This window comes from Prionailurus viverrinus, chromosome C1 (genome assembly GCF_022837055.1).
Source record: "Prionailurus viverrinus isolate Anna chromosome C1, UM_Priviv_1.0, whole genome shotgun sequence".
NCBI classification, from domain to species: Eukaryota; Metazoa; Chordata; class Mammalia; order Carnivora; family Felidae; genus Prionailurus; species Prionailurus viverrinus.
In genome coordinates, this window is record NC_062568.1 from 23521340 (window position 1) to 23536165 (window position 14826).

The 14826-nt window shown below is 48.7% G+C and overlaps 1 protein-coding gene across 8 annotated transcripts; it reads left to right on the forward strand.

Moving 5' to 3' along the window:
• Positions 1-742: 742 nt before the first annotated feature.
• METTL21A (methyltransferase 21A, HSPA lysine) lies at positions 743-14727 on the forward strand. Of its 8 annotated transcripts, none has more exons than XM_047872601.1 (4): positions 743-813; positions 2138-2317; positions 3990-4101; positions 13022-14275. In XM_047872601.1, exons 2-4 carry the CDS (start codon positions 2171-2173, stop codon positions 13417-13419), a joined length of 657 nt encoding a protein of 218 aa, XP_047728557.1. In that variant the 5' UTR covers positions 743-813; positions 2138-2170; the 3' UTR covers positions 13420-14275. The 8 variants fall into 8 exon arrangements, with proteins under 8 accessions (XP_047728557.1, XP_047728555.1, XP_047728554.1 ...); XM_047872599.1 differs by lacking the exon at positions 743-813 and adding an exon at positions 841-1067; XM_047872598.1 differs by lacking the exon at positions 743-813 and adding an exon at positions 1083-1237.
• Positions 14728-14826: the final 99 nt, after the last annotated feature.

The window sequence follows — 14826 nt, forward strand, 5'->3', positions numbered from 1 at the left end:
TCTCAAGCGGAATTACCAGGAAGCTCTTAAAAGTACCAGTGCTCGGGTCTCCTCACACTGAGACTTTCCCTTGGCAGAGTCCAGGCAGGGGGAGGTGAAAAGCGCTCTCCTACATTCTAACGTGCAGCCGGGGCTGAGAATCGCCGTGACCGAGCGGCGGTGGGTGGGGGACGGGGCTGGAGGTCAGAGTACTGGAAGGAAAGGAAACCTTTCCCGAGAAGAGGACACCGCTGCCCGCGCTGTCTCACGCTTGGGTGCTCACTCCAGCCGCGCTTTCCAAGGGCCAGCAGCCTAGGTCAGTGGCTTTCACGTCAAACACAGGTGTCGCATCGGCAGGTGCACCAACGTGGGCACTGGAAGGAGGGAGACTAGAGCCTTGGGACTGCAGCAACGCCCGGGACCGGGTGTGGGGCCAATTGCGCGTCCCCCGGCTTCCCTGCGCCCCCGGAGCCCGTTTTACTATGGAGGCCCAGGCGCCGCGTGGGGACTCTGAGTTCGCGCTCTAGTTGACAAGGGCTTTGTCACTTTTCCTACTCTGTTGCCACCAAGCGGTGATGACGCCGCTTCGGTCCTCACTTTGGTGACGCGAGGACAAATGGGTGACCACGTATACTTCGGAGCAAACTTTCTCCTACACCTGCTAACTGGCCACCTTTAACAGGAAAAACAGGAGAGCACACAAACAAGAAAAAAACCAAAACCAAACCACGCAAATACACACATGCACACATACACACACAGTGCGCGCGCGCCTGCGCAGGGGTGAGAACGAGCTCACAGGAAGGTGGAACCAGCGCAAGACCTTAGCGCCAGGTTGGTGGTCTCCCTCTCACCGGCCGCCAGAGCACCCCGCGCCTTCTCCGCGCACCTACCCGCGGCTCCACACCTCGCTGCCTTCGCCCACGCTGCCCTCGGCGGCCTGGAAACCGATTTGGTGGTCTGAATACTTTGGGGACCCACCGGAGGGAGGCCTGATGCCCTCTCCCCCACTGTCCTCCTCCAGGGCGCGGCCAGCACACCTGCGACGCTGCGCGCCCCAGCACTCGGGAAACACCTGTCTGGGGGAGGTGAGACCGGAAACGCGTGTCTCCCGGCGCGCGCCGCCCACCCCCGCCGCCTGCCGCGCTGCAGGCGCCTGGCGGTCTCTCGGGTCCGGGCCCTTTAAGGCGGGTGGTTGCGGCAGCCGCGCTCGGGGCGGGGCAAACAATGCGCGCCACGCGGGGCCGGATCCGCAGCGGTAAGTAGGGACGAGGCCCGCCTCGGGCTGGGCTGTGTCACTGCACTCCCGGTGTAGGAGCCGTCCCACGTGGCTGGGGGTGCCGAAGGGCCCAGTGGACCGGCTGCCCGATCCCCACTTCCACCGGTTCCCGGAGCACTGGGGCCCGCCGGAAGCGAGTGCGTACCTGTCGGCCCTTAAGAGGGGACCGGGGCGGGGGGCGAGTTCGGGGGACTCGGGGCAGGCCTCCGAGCCGCGAACGCCCGAGTCCACCCCGGACCCGGGCTCTCGCTCTCCCCGCCGGCGACTCGGAATCCGCCAGTGTGTTTCACTTCCAGTCTCGGCGAGCTGGAGCTGCGTCGACCGTGTATATCCAGCTGGTGTCAAAAAGCTGGATAATCAAACCGTTAACACCCAGTCCAAGTGCTGGTTCGGGTCCTCGGCCGTAACTAGTGAACGCACTGAATTTAGAGGGGGTGGAGGGAACACCTAAGCAAAACAGCAGGAACTACCCTGCCGGCCGCAGCGGGCGGTAGCTGCAGTCTGCGTGGGCCTGGCCAGTTTAGAAAGAGCAGCGTTCTCCGCGGCCCTGGGCTGTCAGCGCCGCTCCCCTCCGCTTCGCTTCTAACGCGGCTGGGTTCGGAATTCACCCAGTGGTGACAGCAGAGTGCGTAGGGCATCCTGCAGGAGTTGCACGGTCTTGGGTTCTTGTGCCCAAAGACACCTTTTAGCATAGATTCAGGATTAAATTTCTCTCCCCAGAAGGGAAGAGCCATGCAAAAGGAATTAGACAAAGGTTCTCCCTACCTGTGTTTCTTCTTTTGAACATGTAAAACGACCTTAAAAAAAATATTTGGAGCGATTTAAAAGAGAATGAGTATTTCTGGCCCTAGCGTCACGCGAGATTCTTTTGCCCAACAGCTTTGAGGGAGCAGAGAGCTGGATGCAGGTGACATGGCCCTGGTGCCCTACGAGGAGACAGCGGTAATGGGCTTGCAGAAATTCCACAAACCTCTTGCCACCTTCTCCTTTGCGAACCACACGATCCGGATCCGGCAGGACTGGAGACAGCTGGGAGTCGCCGCGGTGGTTTGGGACGCGGTAAGTAAGACCCTGGGGCCTCTGACCACAATTGATTTTAAGACTGGCTTTCTTCTTCTTCCTTTTTTTTAATAACAGATTTATTGAGATATAATTTATATACCATACATTTCACCAGTTTATACAATTCTGTGATTTTTTTAAAAAGTAAATTCACCGAGAGATGTAACCATCACCATGGTCTATTTTAAAAACATTTTCATCCCCCAGCCCCTCCAAAAATACTTATACCCATTGGAATCTCTTACTTCCCTGCTCCCTCCCCCAACCCCAAAAGATTGCATTTTGAGGGTGAATAAAGGAAAGCTGAGGGAAAGTAAATTACTTGCCAGTAATATACCCAACAGGAAAGAGGGAGGGAGAGCTGGAAGGAAGGCAGGAAGCCCCTAACTGCTTTGGACTCTCATTAAGTTAATTTTTCACTTAAGTTTCATTTTGAAAATATTGCACAAAGAATACTGTAAAAAGTGGGAGAGCCCAAAGTGAAGATCACATGTTTTCCTGAAGTTTTCCGTAGTTGTAATGGTCACAAAATTATACTATTAGTTGCTTTGTTTTACTTCTTCCTCTCACAGCACTGTTCTGTCAGCTTTTGTGACAGTGACTTGCCCTTAAGCAGCTTGCAGTGGGAACTCATTTAATGTTGGATAAATGATAGATGTAATTTTGTGGTCTTAACATTGCGTTAGGGATGCTAGAGAAACATTCAGGTGTAAACATCTCAATGTATTGTAGCCTCTTCTAGGAATCTAGTCCAAGGTGATTACATGGAAAGTATTCCCAGAACGACTAATAGGGCACATAATAGTGAGGAATGGGTGAGCCTTTTGAATGCTCACCAAGAAGAGGAATTGTTACTTATGCTACTAGTATGTGGCTGTGAAAGACAAATTCTATTTAAAAATTATGTTAACAACATACAATGCTTTAAAAAAAAATGTTTATTTTAGAGAGAGAGAGGGAGACAGGATCTGTGCTGACAGCACAGAGCCGAATGCGGGGCTTGAACCCGTGAACCGAACCATGAGATCATGACCTGAGCCAAAGTTGGACGCTTAACTGACTGAGCCACCCAGGCGCTCCTACAATGCTTTTATAGAATTGTATGCAAATGCTAACTCATGCATCAGGTGTCCAAAACTTTGGCCCAAACTTCCTTTCCCATGCCTGATAATATGTGGTGAGGGCCCCCAGTGATGCAGGACAACACGAGAGAAGCACCCAGCTCCAGGAGCCCCGGGCAGGAGCCACTCTGCCTCTTCCTTTGGGTGACATCGTGGCCTAGCTGCCTTGAACTTGGGTTAGGAACTGGACATTCCTTTAAGCAAAATCACAGAGACTGTTCATGTAAGCTCCACTGGGGTCGTTTTGTAAACTTTAAGTGACACAGTAAGAAATGAAACTTCCCAGATTGAGCAGCACCCTATGTTGTGTGGGCAGCGTCATCGACCCCTGCTGTCCCCAGGAGGGACCTCGGTGGGGCCTAGACTGCGTTCGCTCTAGGGTCATCTCCCAGCAGCAGCCGAATTTCTGTGTGTGTTGTTAAACTGGGACTGCAACCTTGCAGTGGGAGAGAGGGTGTGATGTCTTCCTGCCAGTGTAAAGCCTGCCCTAAACCCTTGGGGTCCTCGGCACGGCACTCGTTGACACGCAACGCTGTGTTTTGACTCAGGCCGTCGTTCTCTCTGCGTATCTGGAGATGGGAGCTGTGGAGCTGAGGGGCCGCCGTGCAGTGGAGCTGGGGGCCGGCACCGGGCTGGTGGGCATAGTGGCTGCCCTGCTGGGTGAGTGCCGTATGCTGGCTCCCTCCTTTGCGAGTGGAGCTCATTGACAGGTGTGTTTGCTGCTTCCCTGACACAGACCCAGACCGGTTTTTCCCTTACTGGATGTTCTGTCCCCTGTACTTATGAGTCACCTGCTGGTGTCTTTAACTCCAGTAAGCCTCGTTTCTTCTCTCTCTCTCGCTCTCGCTCTTTCTCTCATCCTGTTGTTTATACTTCCCATGAAAGACTGCTTTGCCCCCTTCGGTTGTTTGTTTGTTTGTTTGTTTTTGTTTTGTTTAAGCAAACACACGTTTATTGGGGCATTTAGAATTGCAATTCAGGAGACAATTGGGTTGTCTGAATTAGGTCCCTGCCCCTTTCAGTTTTATGCCAACAGTATGATCAGAAGGCAGTTTTCAGTTCAAAGAAAATTGTATTCATGTACATAGTTTTTTACACTTTAGGGGCCTTCTTGTACTCTGTTGGATTTAACCCTGCGAGGCAGGTAGAACAGATAGTCTCATTCATTGCTGAGGAAACTTTGCTGGTTCGTCTCTTCTGAGAAGGGCCGGCCCTGCTGTAGTTTGTACTGACATCTTATGTTTAAAAATTCTCTTCGCGGTATACAGTTCTGAATTGGTATCGAGGTTTGTCATTTTTTTTTTTTTTGTTTGGTATACAGATATTAATTTAGGCCTACAGTATTTTTAAGCTTTGTTTTTATTTTGTTATTTATTGTTGACTCCTTTCTTCAGCTTCTGGCTCATGCCGTTCAAGCCACCCAGTGGGTAGACCAGCCTCTAACATACAATATATAACATTCATCACTTCAACATCGTCACCCAGTGCTCTTGTCAAAATGCAGCTTCTGCTTCTGTAGGTTGGGGTCAGGCCTGAGAACCTGCATATCTAACAAGCTCCCAGGGGATGATGATGCAGACGCTGTTGGTACTCAGGCCACACTTTGGTGGTGAGGAGCTAGAATTCCATTCCATTGTGGACAGGTGCTCGAGGACCCACTTAAGCCCTTCCTTTATTGTGTCCTCTTTCCGGTAACTTATTTCTTTTTTTAGTATTCTTTTCTGTGTTTAGACCTAGCCTTCCAAAATGTGGTGGGGAACATGGGCAGTGTGGTAGTTAACGGTGTGTAAATGGATCTAGGTCTTCATCCAACACCACGGCACCTTCAGGTACTGATGAGGCCCTCGCTCGTACACTGCCTTTTGTTCTCTTCAGGTTAGCCTTACGGCATTCCCGTGGGTGTTAGGTTTCATTTTTTTATTTTGTTTTACTTTATTTTATTATTTACTTTATTATGTTATGTTATTTTTACAGAAAGAGAGCAAGTGTGCGTATGAGCATGGGAGGGGCAGAGAGAGAGAGAGAGAGAGAGAGAGAGAGAGAGAGAGAATTTCAAGCAGGTTCCATGCCCATCGAGGAGCCCAACTCTGTTCCATCTCACAACTGCGAGATCATGACCTGAGCTGAAATCCAGAGTCTGATGCTTAAACTGACTGATCCACCCAGGCACCCCACACTTAAAAATTTTTCATTTTGCCGGTGAAACTGGGGTTCTGGGAGGTTAAGTCACTTTGTGGAGTCCTGGTCAGTGGAGACCTGAGGACTCAAACCAGGTGCATCAGGCACTTACTGTCTTTCCTTAACACTAAGTTTGCTGATGTGGGAGGAGTTAACTGGAAGGGAAATAAGGTTTCTTCTGTTTCCCCTGGACAAGCGGGTCTTCATGCAGAGCTGCGTCGGCTGGTGCAGAGACTTGCTAGTTGGCAAAGTGCATAGGTTTAGAGTTATACTTGGTTTTGACACCTTTTCTAACTCTTACTAGCTGTGTGACCTTGGGCAAGTTGCTTAATCTCTCCACTTCAGTTTCCCTATAAAATGGGGATAAAAATCAGTTCCTGCCACATTGAGGATCCAATGAGATCATGCACAGAAATCAGCTCCTTGACTAGCACAAAGTAAATGCTCAATAAATGTTAATTGCTCCTCTGAGTATATCTGTTTGTGATCTAGAAATGCGGATCTGTGAGGTTGGGTAAAACAGGATGATGAGGTTCTTTAAAGACTAGCACAGAGTGGGGACTAGATAGTTGTCGCCCCACAAGACGATCGGCTTTGGGAGTGGGCTGGGACAGAACAGCAGGGTGTTCTCTCGTGACTGGGGGAGGTGCGCTTCCTGGCCTAGCTTCACCGCCCCCTCTTTCAATCCTTTCCTGCCGCAGAGCAGAATTCATTGCTGCCTTATTTCTTCTCCCCACAGCCCTTGGTATATTTGCCATGTTGTCCCGGCCTTTCTTACAAGCCGGTGTTTCTTGTGTCTGTCTCTCCTGGCAGGCTGAAGCTCCCGAGGCTTGGGACTGTGTCTCATCCTGTGTGTCCTTGGCCCCAGCCAGACCCCACTTGCCATGCGGTAGATACTCAAATAGTTCTGGAATAAGAGTTGGGCAAACTAGAAAATCATGAAAAGTAATGTTTCTCTTACAAAAGTGATGTAACTCTTTTCAAAAATAGCCCTAGAAATAGAATAAAGGGGGAAAAAGCCTAAACATTCTAGTTATTCATGACTCTGCAACATAAGTACTGTTAGCATTTTGGTTTATTTCCTTCCATTCTTTTGCTTCCACTTGTATTTTTTTTTTAATTTTTTCTTTTTTAATGTTTATTTACTTTTGAGAGAGACAGAGACAGAATGCGAGTGGGTTGGGGCAGAGAAAGAGGGGGACACAGATCTGAAGCAGGATCCAGGCTCTACTAAGCTGTCAGCACAGAGCTCAACGCGGGGCTCGAACTCACGAGCTGTGAGATCCTGACCTGAGCTGAAGTCGGACGCTCCACCCACTGAGCCCCCCAGGCGCCCCTCCACTTGTATATTTAATCACAGTTGTAATTGTGGTTATAGAGGTGTGTGTATGTGTGTGTAGGCACCTATGTATGTACGTACACATATGTGTGTCTCATTTCATGTTCTGTCGTGCGCACCTCTCTGCACTATGTGATTTGCACACCCGTTATTGTTGTGACTGCAAAGTATAAGGCATTGCTTTTTAGGGTGAGACCTGAGGGTAAGAAAAAGTTACTCTCTTTAGAATGGAGGCAGCGAGAACTAGAATAGGTGGTGATTTTGAACGTGTCAGAGGTTGATTGTTCTCCTTTTTAAAAAAGTATTTTCATTTTTCATAACCCGAATCATTTATTCCCAAATTCAGGGAACACCCACCATATGCCAGGCCTGAGTTTAGGTGCTGAGGCTTCCGGTCTTCTCAGGAAGCTTCCATTCTAATTCTGATGGGGAGGAAGGAAAAGACAGATTCTATTAAAAAGCCAGGGAAAAAAACCCGGTAAGTTCTATGCAGAACTTGAATAATGGGTGATGAGATTTTCCTATTAAAAGAACAAAACAGCTTTTAATTCCTGGGCAGTTCCCTCATTCTGTCTATTTAGTCTGTCCTTCTCACCGCGCCCCCCCTGCCTGGTGGGTAGATCTACTTGGAGCTCTCTTTCCCTTGGGAAATGAAGGCTTAACAGAGGTTAGGTAACTTGCACAAGGTCACAACACTCCTGGATTGTGGAGTTAGAATTGGAATGCTGTTCTGACTCCCACCCTCGTCCTTAGTTTGAAAATCTCTTTATACTGTGTGAAAAGTATTCTTAGAAAAAAATCATCCCATTTTAAAGATAGGGTTCTGTAAGTTGGGGTGGGGTCAGGGAATGTGGGTTGTTTTTTTTTTTTAATTAAAAAAAATTTTTTTTTCTTTTTGGTGTTTATTTTTGAGAGAGCACAAGCAAGGGAGGGACAGAGAGAGGGAGACAGAATGTGAAGCAGGCACCAGGCTCCAAGCTGTCAGCACGGAGCTCGATGTGGGGCTCGAACCCACAAACCATGAGATCGTGACCTGAGCTGAAGTCGGACCCTTAAACACTTAACTGACTGAGCCACCCAGGCCCCTGGGAATCTGGGTTTTAAAGGCTTCTGAGGTGATTTGATGCTCAACCAAGTCTGGGGAAGAGTCTTAAAATATGCTCAGGAAGAAGTTGTCTTTTAGTTTTCTGTACTTGTAGTGTAAATCTCCACTGAGCTTTCCACTTGTGTGTATGTTTCACTGAAGGCTGGGCATCTCTACCTGCCTGTTTCTCAGTGCCTCAAACAGTATGTGTGTTTAAACTTGAACTCTTCTTCCCTTTGCAAACTCGACCTTTTGTTCTCTTGAGTTAGTGTGGCCATCCAAGTATGCACTCAGGCCCACCCCTTGACCCGCGCCCCCCACCCCTTGTCCATACCCCCCCACCCCCCCTCCAGCCCCGCTGACCCATCTTCTAAGGATTTCTTGATTCCAGTTCTCCCTTTGCGCTGCCCCCGCCCGGCTGGAGCTCTCAGCATCTGTCTCCTCTGTGAGGCTCTGCAGGTCCCCACCACCTGACCTCTCTGCCTCTGCTTTGTCTTCTCAGAGCCACTTCCCAGTAGACTGAAGTGGCCCATCCATGATGCAGACGTGCTGGGTGGCCGGTGCTTAAACACCCCTCTGCCTCCCCACGGCCGAACACCCCTGAGGCTCTCACCTCATTCTGACGGGCTGTCAGGCTAGCTTTGCAGATCCGCACGCTGTTTGCGGTTCCAGGGACGCACACGCTGCTTCTGGTCCGTCCCTTCTGCCTCGGATGCCCTTTCTTCACCCTTTCCCCTGGTTAGTGCCACGTCTTTCCAGTGTAAGCTCAGATTTCCGTTCCTTCCAAATCCTTTCTTTGACCTCTGGCCCTCTCGGAGAATTTCTCCCTTGTGAAACTCGCCTGGCACCCCAGGTTACCATATTTTACTCCCCACAGTGTATCACAGTTGTGTTTCTGGGTCTCTCCCTCATGAGGCTGAGCTCCTAGAGGCCGAGCATCTTCTTGCTCGTCTCTGTGTCTCTAGTACATAGCACGTGTTCAAAATGTTCCAATAAGGTGTTGCTCACAGAAGTGCAAATGGGAAGTGATGGTAAGCGTTTGCGTGTTCTCGGTCCATTACCAAGTGAGAGGCCACGGGGTGTGTGGTGCCGGGTCCCTGCCCATTAGTCCTCATGAGGTCAGCCTTGCCTCGGAGGGCACCTGCCTGAACACCTTGTGAACGAACCTCCCTGGGTGGGGGGTGGGGGGGGCATTTCCTCCGTCTTCAGTCGCGGGGGCTCTGCCCTTCCCCGCTTCTCCTGTAGGCTAACCTCCAGGCGAAGGGCGGTCCTCTGCTTGTTCCAGGCCTGTGACTGTGCAGCCGAATGTGGCTGCAGGCAACACAACAGCTGCCCGGTCTCTCTTCACCTTGAGGATCCAGGAATGTTGAGGGGGGGAGGGGAAAGTGGGGGGGGGGGCAGTGGATGCTACTGTGCTTCCTCTCCTACTCTTCTAGCGTCCTCCCACCCTCTTCCTCCATCCACCCTCCCAGCCAGAGACGCGTCTTCTCATTTCACTGAGGAGACTGATGCGGTCAGAAGAGAACTTCTGTACCTCCCTCACTGCCTCCAGCCCTGCTGTGCCCCACAGTCTCTGCCTTTGCTCCTGATGTGCTTGCAGCCAGCCCCCCCCCCTCCCCCTTCCACGCACACACTGTCTCTTTTCTTCCCTCTTTCTGCCTGGCCCTTCCCATAAGCCTGCAAACTGGCTGGCTCCCATCTAAAAACAGAAAACAACAACAAAATGTTTTTGAGAGAGAGAGAGGTGCAAGTGAGTGAGGGGCAGAGAGAGAAAGGGAGAGAGAGAGAGGGAGAGAAGCAGGGCTCGAGCTCACCCGAAGTGGGGCTTAAGCTCACCCAATGTGGGACTTGAACTCAGGAGCCAGGAGCTGAAGTCAGATGCTTACGGACTGGGCCACCCAGGTACCCAAAACAAAAAGTTTTGACAGTGTCTAACAGAAATGTATTTTCTGTAGCGGGAAATGTGTAAGATGGACCTGGGATATCTTGTCCCACCAGATAGCAAGGAGGCTAACAAGGACGACATGGGGTTGTGTCAAAAGTCTGCCGGCAGTACGGCAGTATTTGAACATCAATATTGATAATGGCACTGGATCCAAATATATCAAATATGTTTAATCCGTGAGTTGATGATACAACAACAGAATAAACCCCATCAGTCATCTCTGGAGGCTGCTTTGGAGTCCAGTTTATAAAAGGGGAGGGAGGAGCAAAATTTATCCTGCCTTTCCTATTCAGTTCCTATACAAGATGAGTAACAAACTATAATCGAAAGAAACTATCCTTTATAGAAATTTCTCAACAAACAAATGCAAAAGGAATGTAGTGAATTAAAGATCTGGGCATTGGGTATTCATGCCTGTTCACGTCACAAAAGTACAGCTTACCAGGTACTACATACCCCTTGATGAAGAACATATCGCCACCTCTGAAATAGCCTTGCTCAAAAAAGTCAAATTTACCGGAGATACAGAGGAGAGAGGAACAGACTAAACTATATAAAATGGCACGGTCGGTGAAATCCAGATTGTGGGAAACTACAGGACAAATGATTTGTTTCTTCCCCAAACTGAAAGGGGAAACAAAAGACTGTAGGGAAATTGATAGATTAAAAGACACTTAAGACATCCCTGTGCTCCTCTCCGTAAACAAACACCCAAAAGGAAACCGCAGGCAGGGCTGCCGTGTTCAGGGACGGACGTCTGGGAGACGAAACGTGAGTGGGTGGTAAAGAAGAGCTTCCCGGCAGAGTCAGGGTTGGCTGCTCTTGGGTGGGCGTGTTTGGGAGCTGGCCCCGGGGTGGGTGCGTGGCGTGGTTACAGCAAGGGGCACACCACCAGCCTCCTTCACCTGGGTCACTGTGGGGGCCTCGTCACAAGGCCCCTTGCTTCCGGCCTGGCCCTACTGCTAGAAAGTCTGTTAAAGCCTAACCTCATTGGCGCTTCCGCTCAGCACTCTCCATTAGCTTCTCCTCTCAGAAAAAGCCAAAGCCTTTCTGAAACCTGACGTGTGCGGCCCTCGGTGGTCTGCCTCCTGCCTGTTACTCCTTTGGCCTCATCTTCTGCTTTGTCCCTCCGGCACCCTCCGGCACTACCATTCTGGCTGCCCTGGGCTGCCCACCGCGGGCCTGTGTACCCGCTCTTCTGCCTGCTGGGGATACTGCCCCTCCTGCGATGCACTTCGCCTAAGTCACTGTCTCGGTGAGGCCTTCCCTTATTGTTCAGTCTGCAATGTCCCACCCGCTTTCCTTACCTCTGGACATCTGTCTCTCTTTCCTGCTTTATTTTTGCCCTAGGGAGTGAGTATCTCCAACTAACGTACTAGTCATTCTGATTCCAAAAACACCTCTTATTGCCTGTCTCTTCACTTGAATCTAAGCTCTGAGGTAGGGGTTTTTGTCCCGTGGTCGATAGCAGCCACTTGGATATTTATGCAGTTGACAGAGGAGTGGCCAAGTCGCATCAAACTCCTGGAACACCTAGCAGATTAGAAGTAGCCTCAGAACCTCAGAAACCCTCCGAGACAGGCGTTGGAAAGGTCTACGTGCAAGAAGTATTCAAATGAACACCGAGGTGATCTACAAAAGACTAGATCACTCCAGTATTGCCAGCAAATACAGACCGTTGTTATGAAATCCAGACATAAATTTCTAAGTCAAACCAGGAAAAGGCTGTCTGTGAACTTGACTGTCGGGGGTGACGGGAAGTGACTCCGCGTTCTCGTCGAGGCAGCGCACTGCTCGGCCAGAATGGTCAACGCAGTAGGTGCGTGCTTGTAAAGTCCAGCAACCGTAGCACCTTTGTCAGGGTCACACGGAGCACCGTAAACGTCAGATTGAATTCCACCAGCTGCCGCTGAGGGGGTGCTTGCCGTAGCCGGTGTGGAACCCTGTGGGGGCGTGACCCACGAAGGTCACAAACTACAGAAGGCACGGAAGCGAGAATCTTATGAAAGAATGGAAATTACGTTAAATTTCAGAAGTTACAAAGTCAGAACTGAACAGGATTATGCATACGGTTCCTGCAGCGCAGATGAGGTACTTCAGGGCCGGCCTTAGCTAGTTGCTTCACTGCTGTCAGGATGACTACAGTTCGGTCTTCTCCCAGCCGTATTGGTTCACGGCAAACATTTAGTTCATGGTAAACAACTCGTGAGAAACGTTAATGAAATACTGCCTCCTTTGCCGTATGCACGCAGGAACTTAGCATTTAGTAAACATGATCTCACGTTTTTAACCTACAGTACTTTAGTACAATCTAGGAATTTCTAAGTTTAACCACTTTTCAAAATATATACATATATGTGTGTACATACATACATATATGTATATAACTTACGTGTATATACATACGTGTGTGTGTGTGTGTGTGTGTGTGTGTGTGTGTGTGTATATATATATATATATATAAAACTTAAATACATACAGGTTGGCTGCTTCCTAACAGCATAAGGAGACGTGGACTGGGATTTCTTAATAGCCAATTAATCCCTCCTTGACTCTTTTTAAAGCTTAGACCTGAGAAAGTAGCCTTTCCCTGTTTTTGGTATCTTGTCGTCTTTATAATCATTTGCTCCTAGATTTTTCTTTTGTGGATTCCATTTTACCTTCAGGTCTGACTCGAAGATCATAAGCTAATGAATAAAACGTAGTGGTAGATACCTGTGGGAGGTGGGCCAGTTCCACCTGCAGAATCCAGAAGCTTCAGTGTAGGGTCACTGGGGGGCTCTGCACTTCAGAGGCACAACTTAGCAAACAGATGTGTCAGAGGGGCAAATCCAAAGTTCACTTTTACCAGTAAGCGGTGCAGAGCTGCTGCTGGTCATTTTCTGATCGTTTGCAGCCATCCCTGAAGGGCATGAGCTTCTGGATTTCGGGTGGAATATTAGAGACACTCCCCCCCCCACCCCCCGCTTGACTTGACACCCCTACCTGTTGTATTGATGTGCACATGACTCTCTCTCTCTGTCCCACATTCTAGGTGCTCATGTGACTATCACGGATCGAAAAGTAGCATTAGAATTTCTTAAATCAAATGTTCAAGCCAACTTACCTCCCCATATCCAACCCAAAGCTGTTGTTAAGGAGCTGACTTGGGGACAAAATTTGGGGAGTTATTCACCTGGAGAATTTGACCTGATACTTGGAGCTGATATCATATATTTAGAAGAAACATTCACAGATCTTCTTCAGACTTTGGAACATCTCTGTAGCAACCGCTCCGTGATTCTTTTAGCTTGCCGAATTCGCTATGAACGGGATAACGACTTCTTGGCGATGCTGGAGAGGCAGTTTACTGTGACTAAGGTTCACTACGATCCTGACAAAGACGTACATATTTACAAAGCACAGAAGAGAAACCAGAGGGAGGACTTCTAGTTGGCTGTAATTTTTAGGAATGTTGTTATTGAGCGTGTCGGTGAAGGTCTTAGCCTGGGAATTGAACCACATTTGATGAAATGGCTCCTGAACAAAAAGTCTAACCAACCAAAGGTTCCCAAGGGACAAAGCACATGTACCGTTTGAAAACAAAGTGGCACTTTGTCCCACTGCCGTGACTTCATAGTCCTATTTTACTCTGAAAAATCCAACTAGCGTTAAAGGAATGTATGAGATATCTGTATCTCATACTGCCCCCTCTTGGTAAACAATTTTCACTGGTGATAGAATGAAGGGCTGGTGTAAAAGGGCCTTCAAAGCAGTGAGCTTGTTTTGGTGAGGCTAACCCATGCAAATTCTATTAAACACATTCTGAGATACATGTTTAGCCCAGTTTTCTAATTTTCTGAATATAAAGCCAGAGGCTTAATGTATATTCCCTGAGCTGTTGATGCTCTTGAAATCTTTTGTCTGCCCCATTTAGGTTTTAAGCATTACTTTTGGTTACTTGAGATTAGGATGTGAGTTCCCTGAGGTCTCGTTTCATGCTTTTTGGCTTCATTTCCGATTTAGGCATACAAACAAATGAAGTAAAAGTAAAAGTTGAGTTACGTCTTGAAACCACCATGTGCTGTGCCTGGGATGTCGTCTTCAATGGCTGTAGTTTTCCCCTGGCACTCCCCTTTCTCAGATGTTGTGTTTGTATTTCTTTCCTAGGCTTTCCCCTCCTTCGTGTAATGCATAAGATGACGTTGAAAACAGTTCGAAATCTCACCCCTTCATGGGAGGAGCTCCCCGAGAAGCTCCTTCCACGTTGTGCTCGTAATTGCTTGTTCCGTGTCTGGATCCCCCAGAAGATGGGGAGCTTCTGGGGGCCAGGACTGGTGCCTCCTCCAGGGCTGCGTCCCAGCAGCCAGTGTCTCAGGGCCAAATATTCACTGAATGAAAAACTGCATTCCATTTAGAGGGTACTGGTATTTGGGTTAAATGACTGCTACATTGTTTTATGATTATCTTTGACAGACTTTATGAATGAAGTCTCTCTCTCTGTCTCCCTCACACACACACCTTTTTTTTTTTTTTTTAAGCAATGTAAAAGCTTAACAGTTTAAACAAATTCAGATGACAAGAATTAAAACCTCAGTATGGTCGAGGGTACTGGAGATAGATCTTTGTAAATCATCGGAAACAAGACCTCCTTCCTCTGAACCTTTTAATGACTACCTTGGATGTGAAAATACCCAATACATTATTTTCTACATATATTTTAGAGGTTTTACTTTTAATAAAGATGAATTATGAATTAAACGTTCTGAGCATTCTGTGACGTACAGGTTCAACACAATTTTGATAAATGCACGTGACATAGAAATATCCATAGTCCAGCAAATCCGTAAAACGCCAGTA

Bases quoted from the DNA above. Each gene is read 5' to 3' on its own strand.
- METTL21A (XM_047872601.1), top strand. From the start codon at position 2,171: ATGGCCCTGGTGCCCTACGAGGAGACAGCGGTAATGGGCTTGCAGAAA. The intron at 2,318-3,989 runs GTAAGTAAGACC...GTTTTGACTCAG, and splicing joins CCGCGGTGGTTTGGGACGCG to GCCGTCGTTCTCTCTGCGTA. The intron at 4,102-13,021 runs GTGAGTGCCGTA...CCCACATTCTAG, and splicing joins CATAGTGGCTGCCCTGCTGG to GTGCTCATGTGACTATCACG.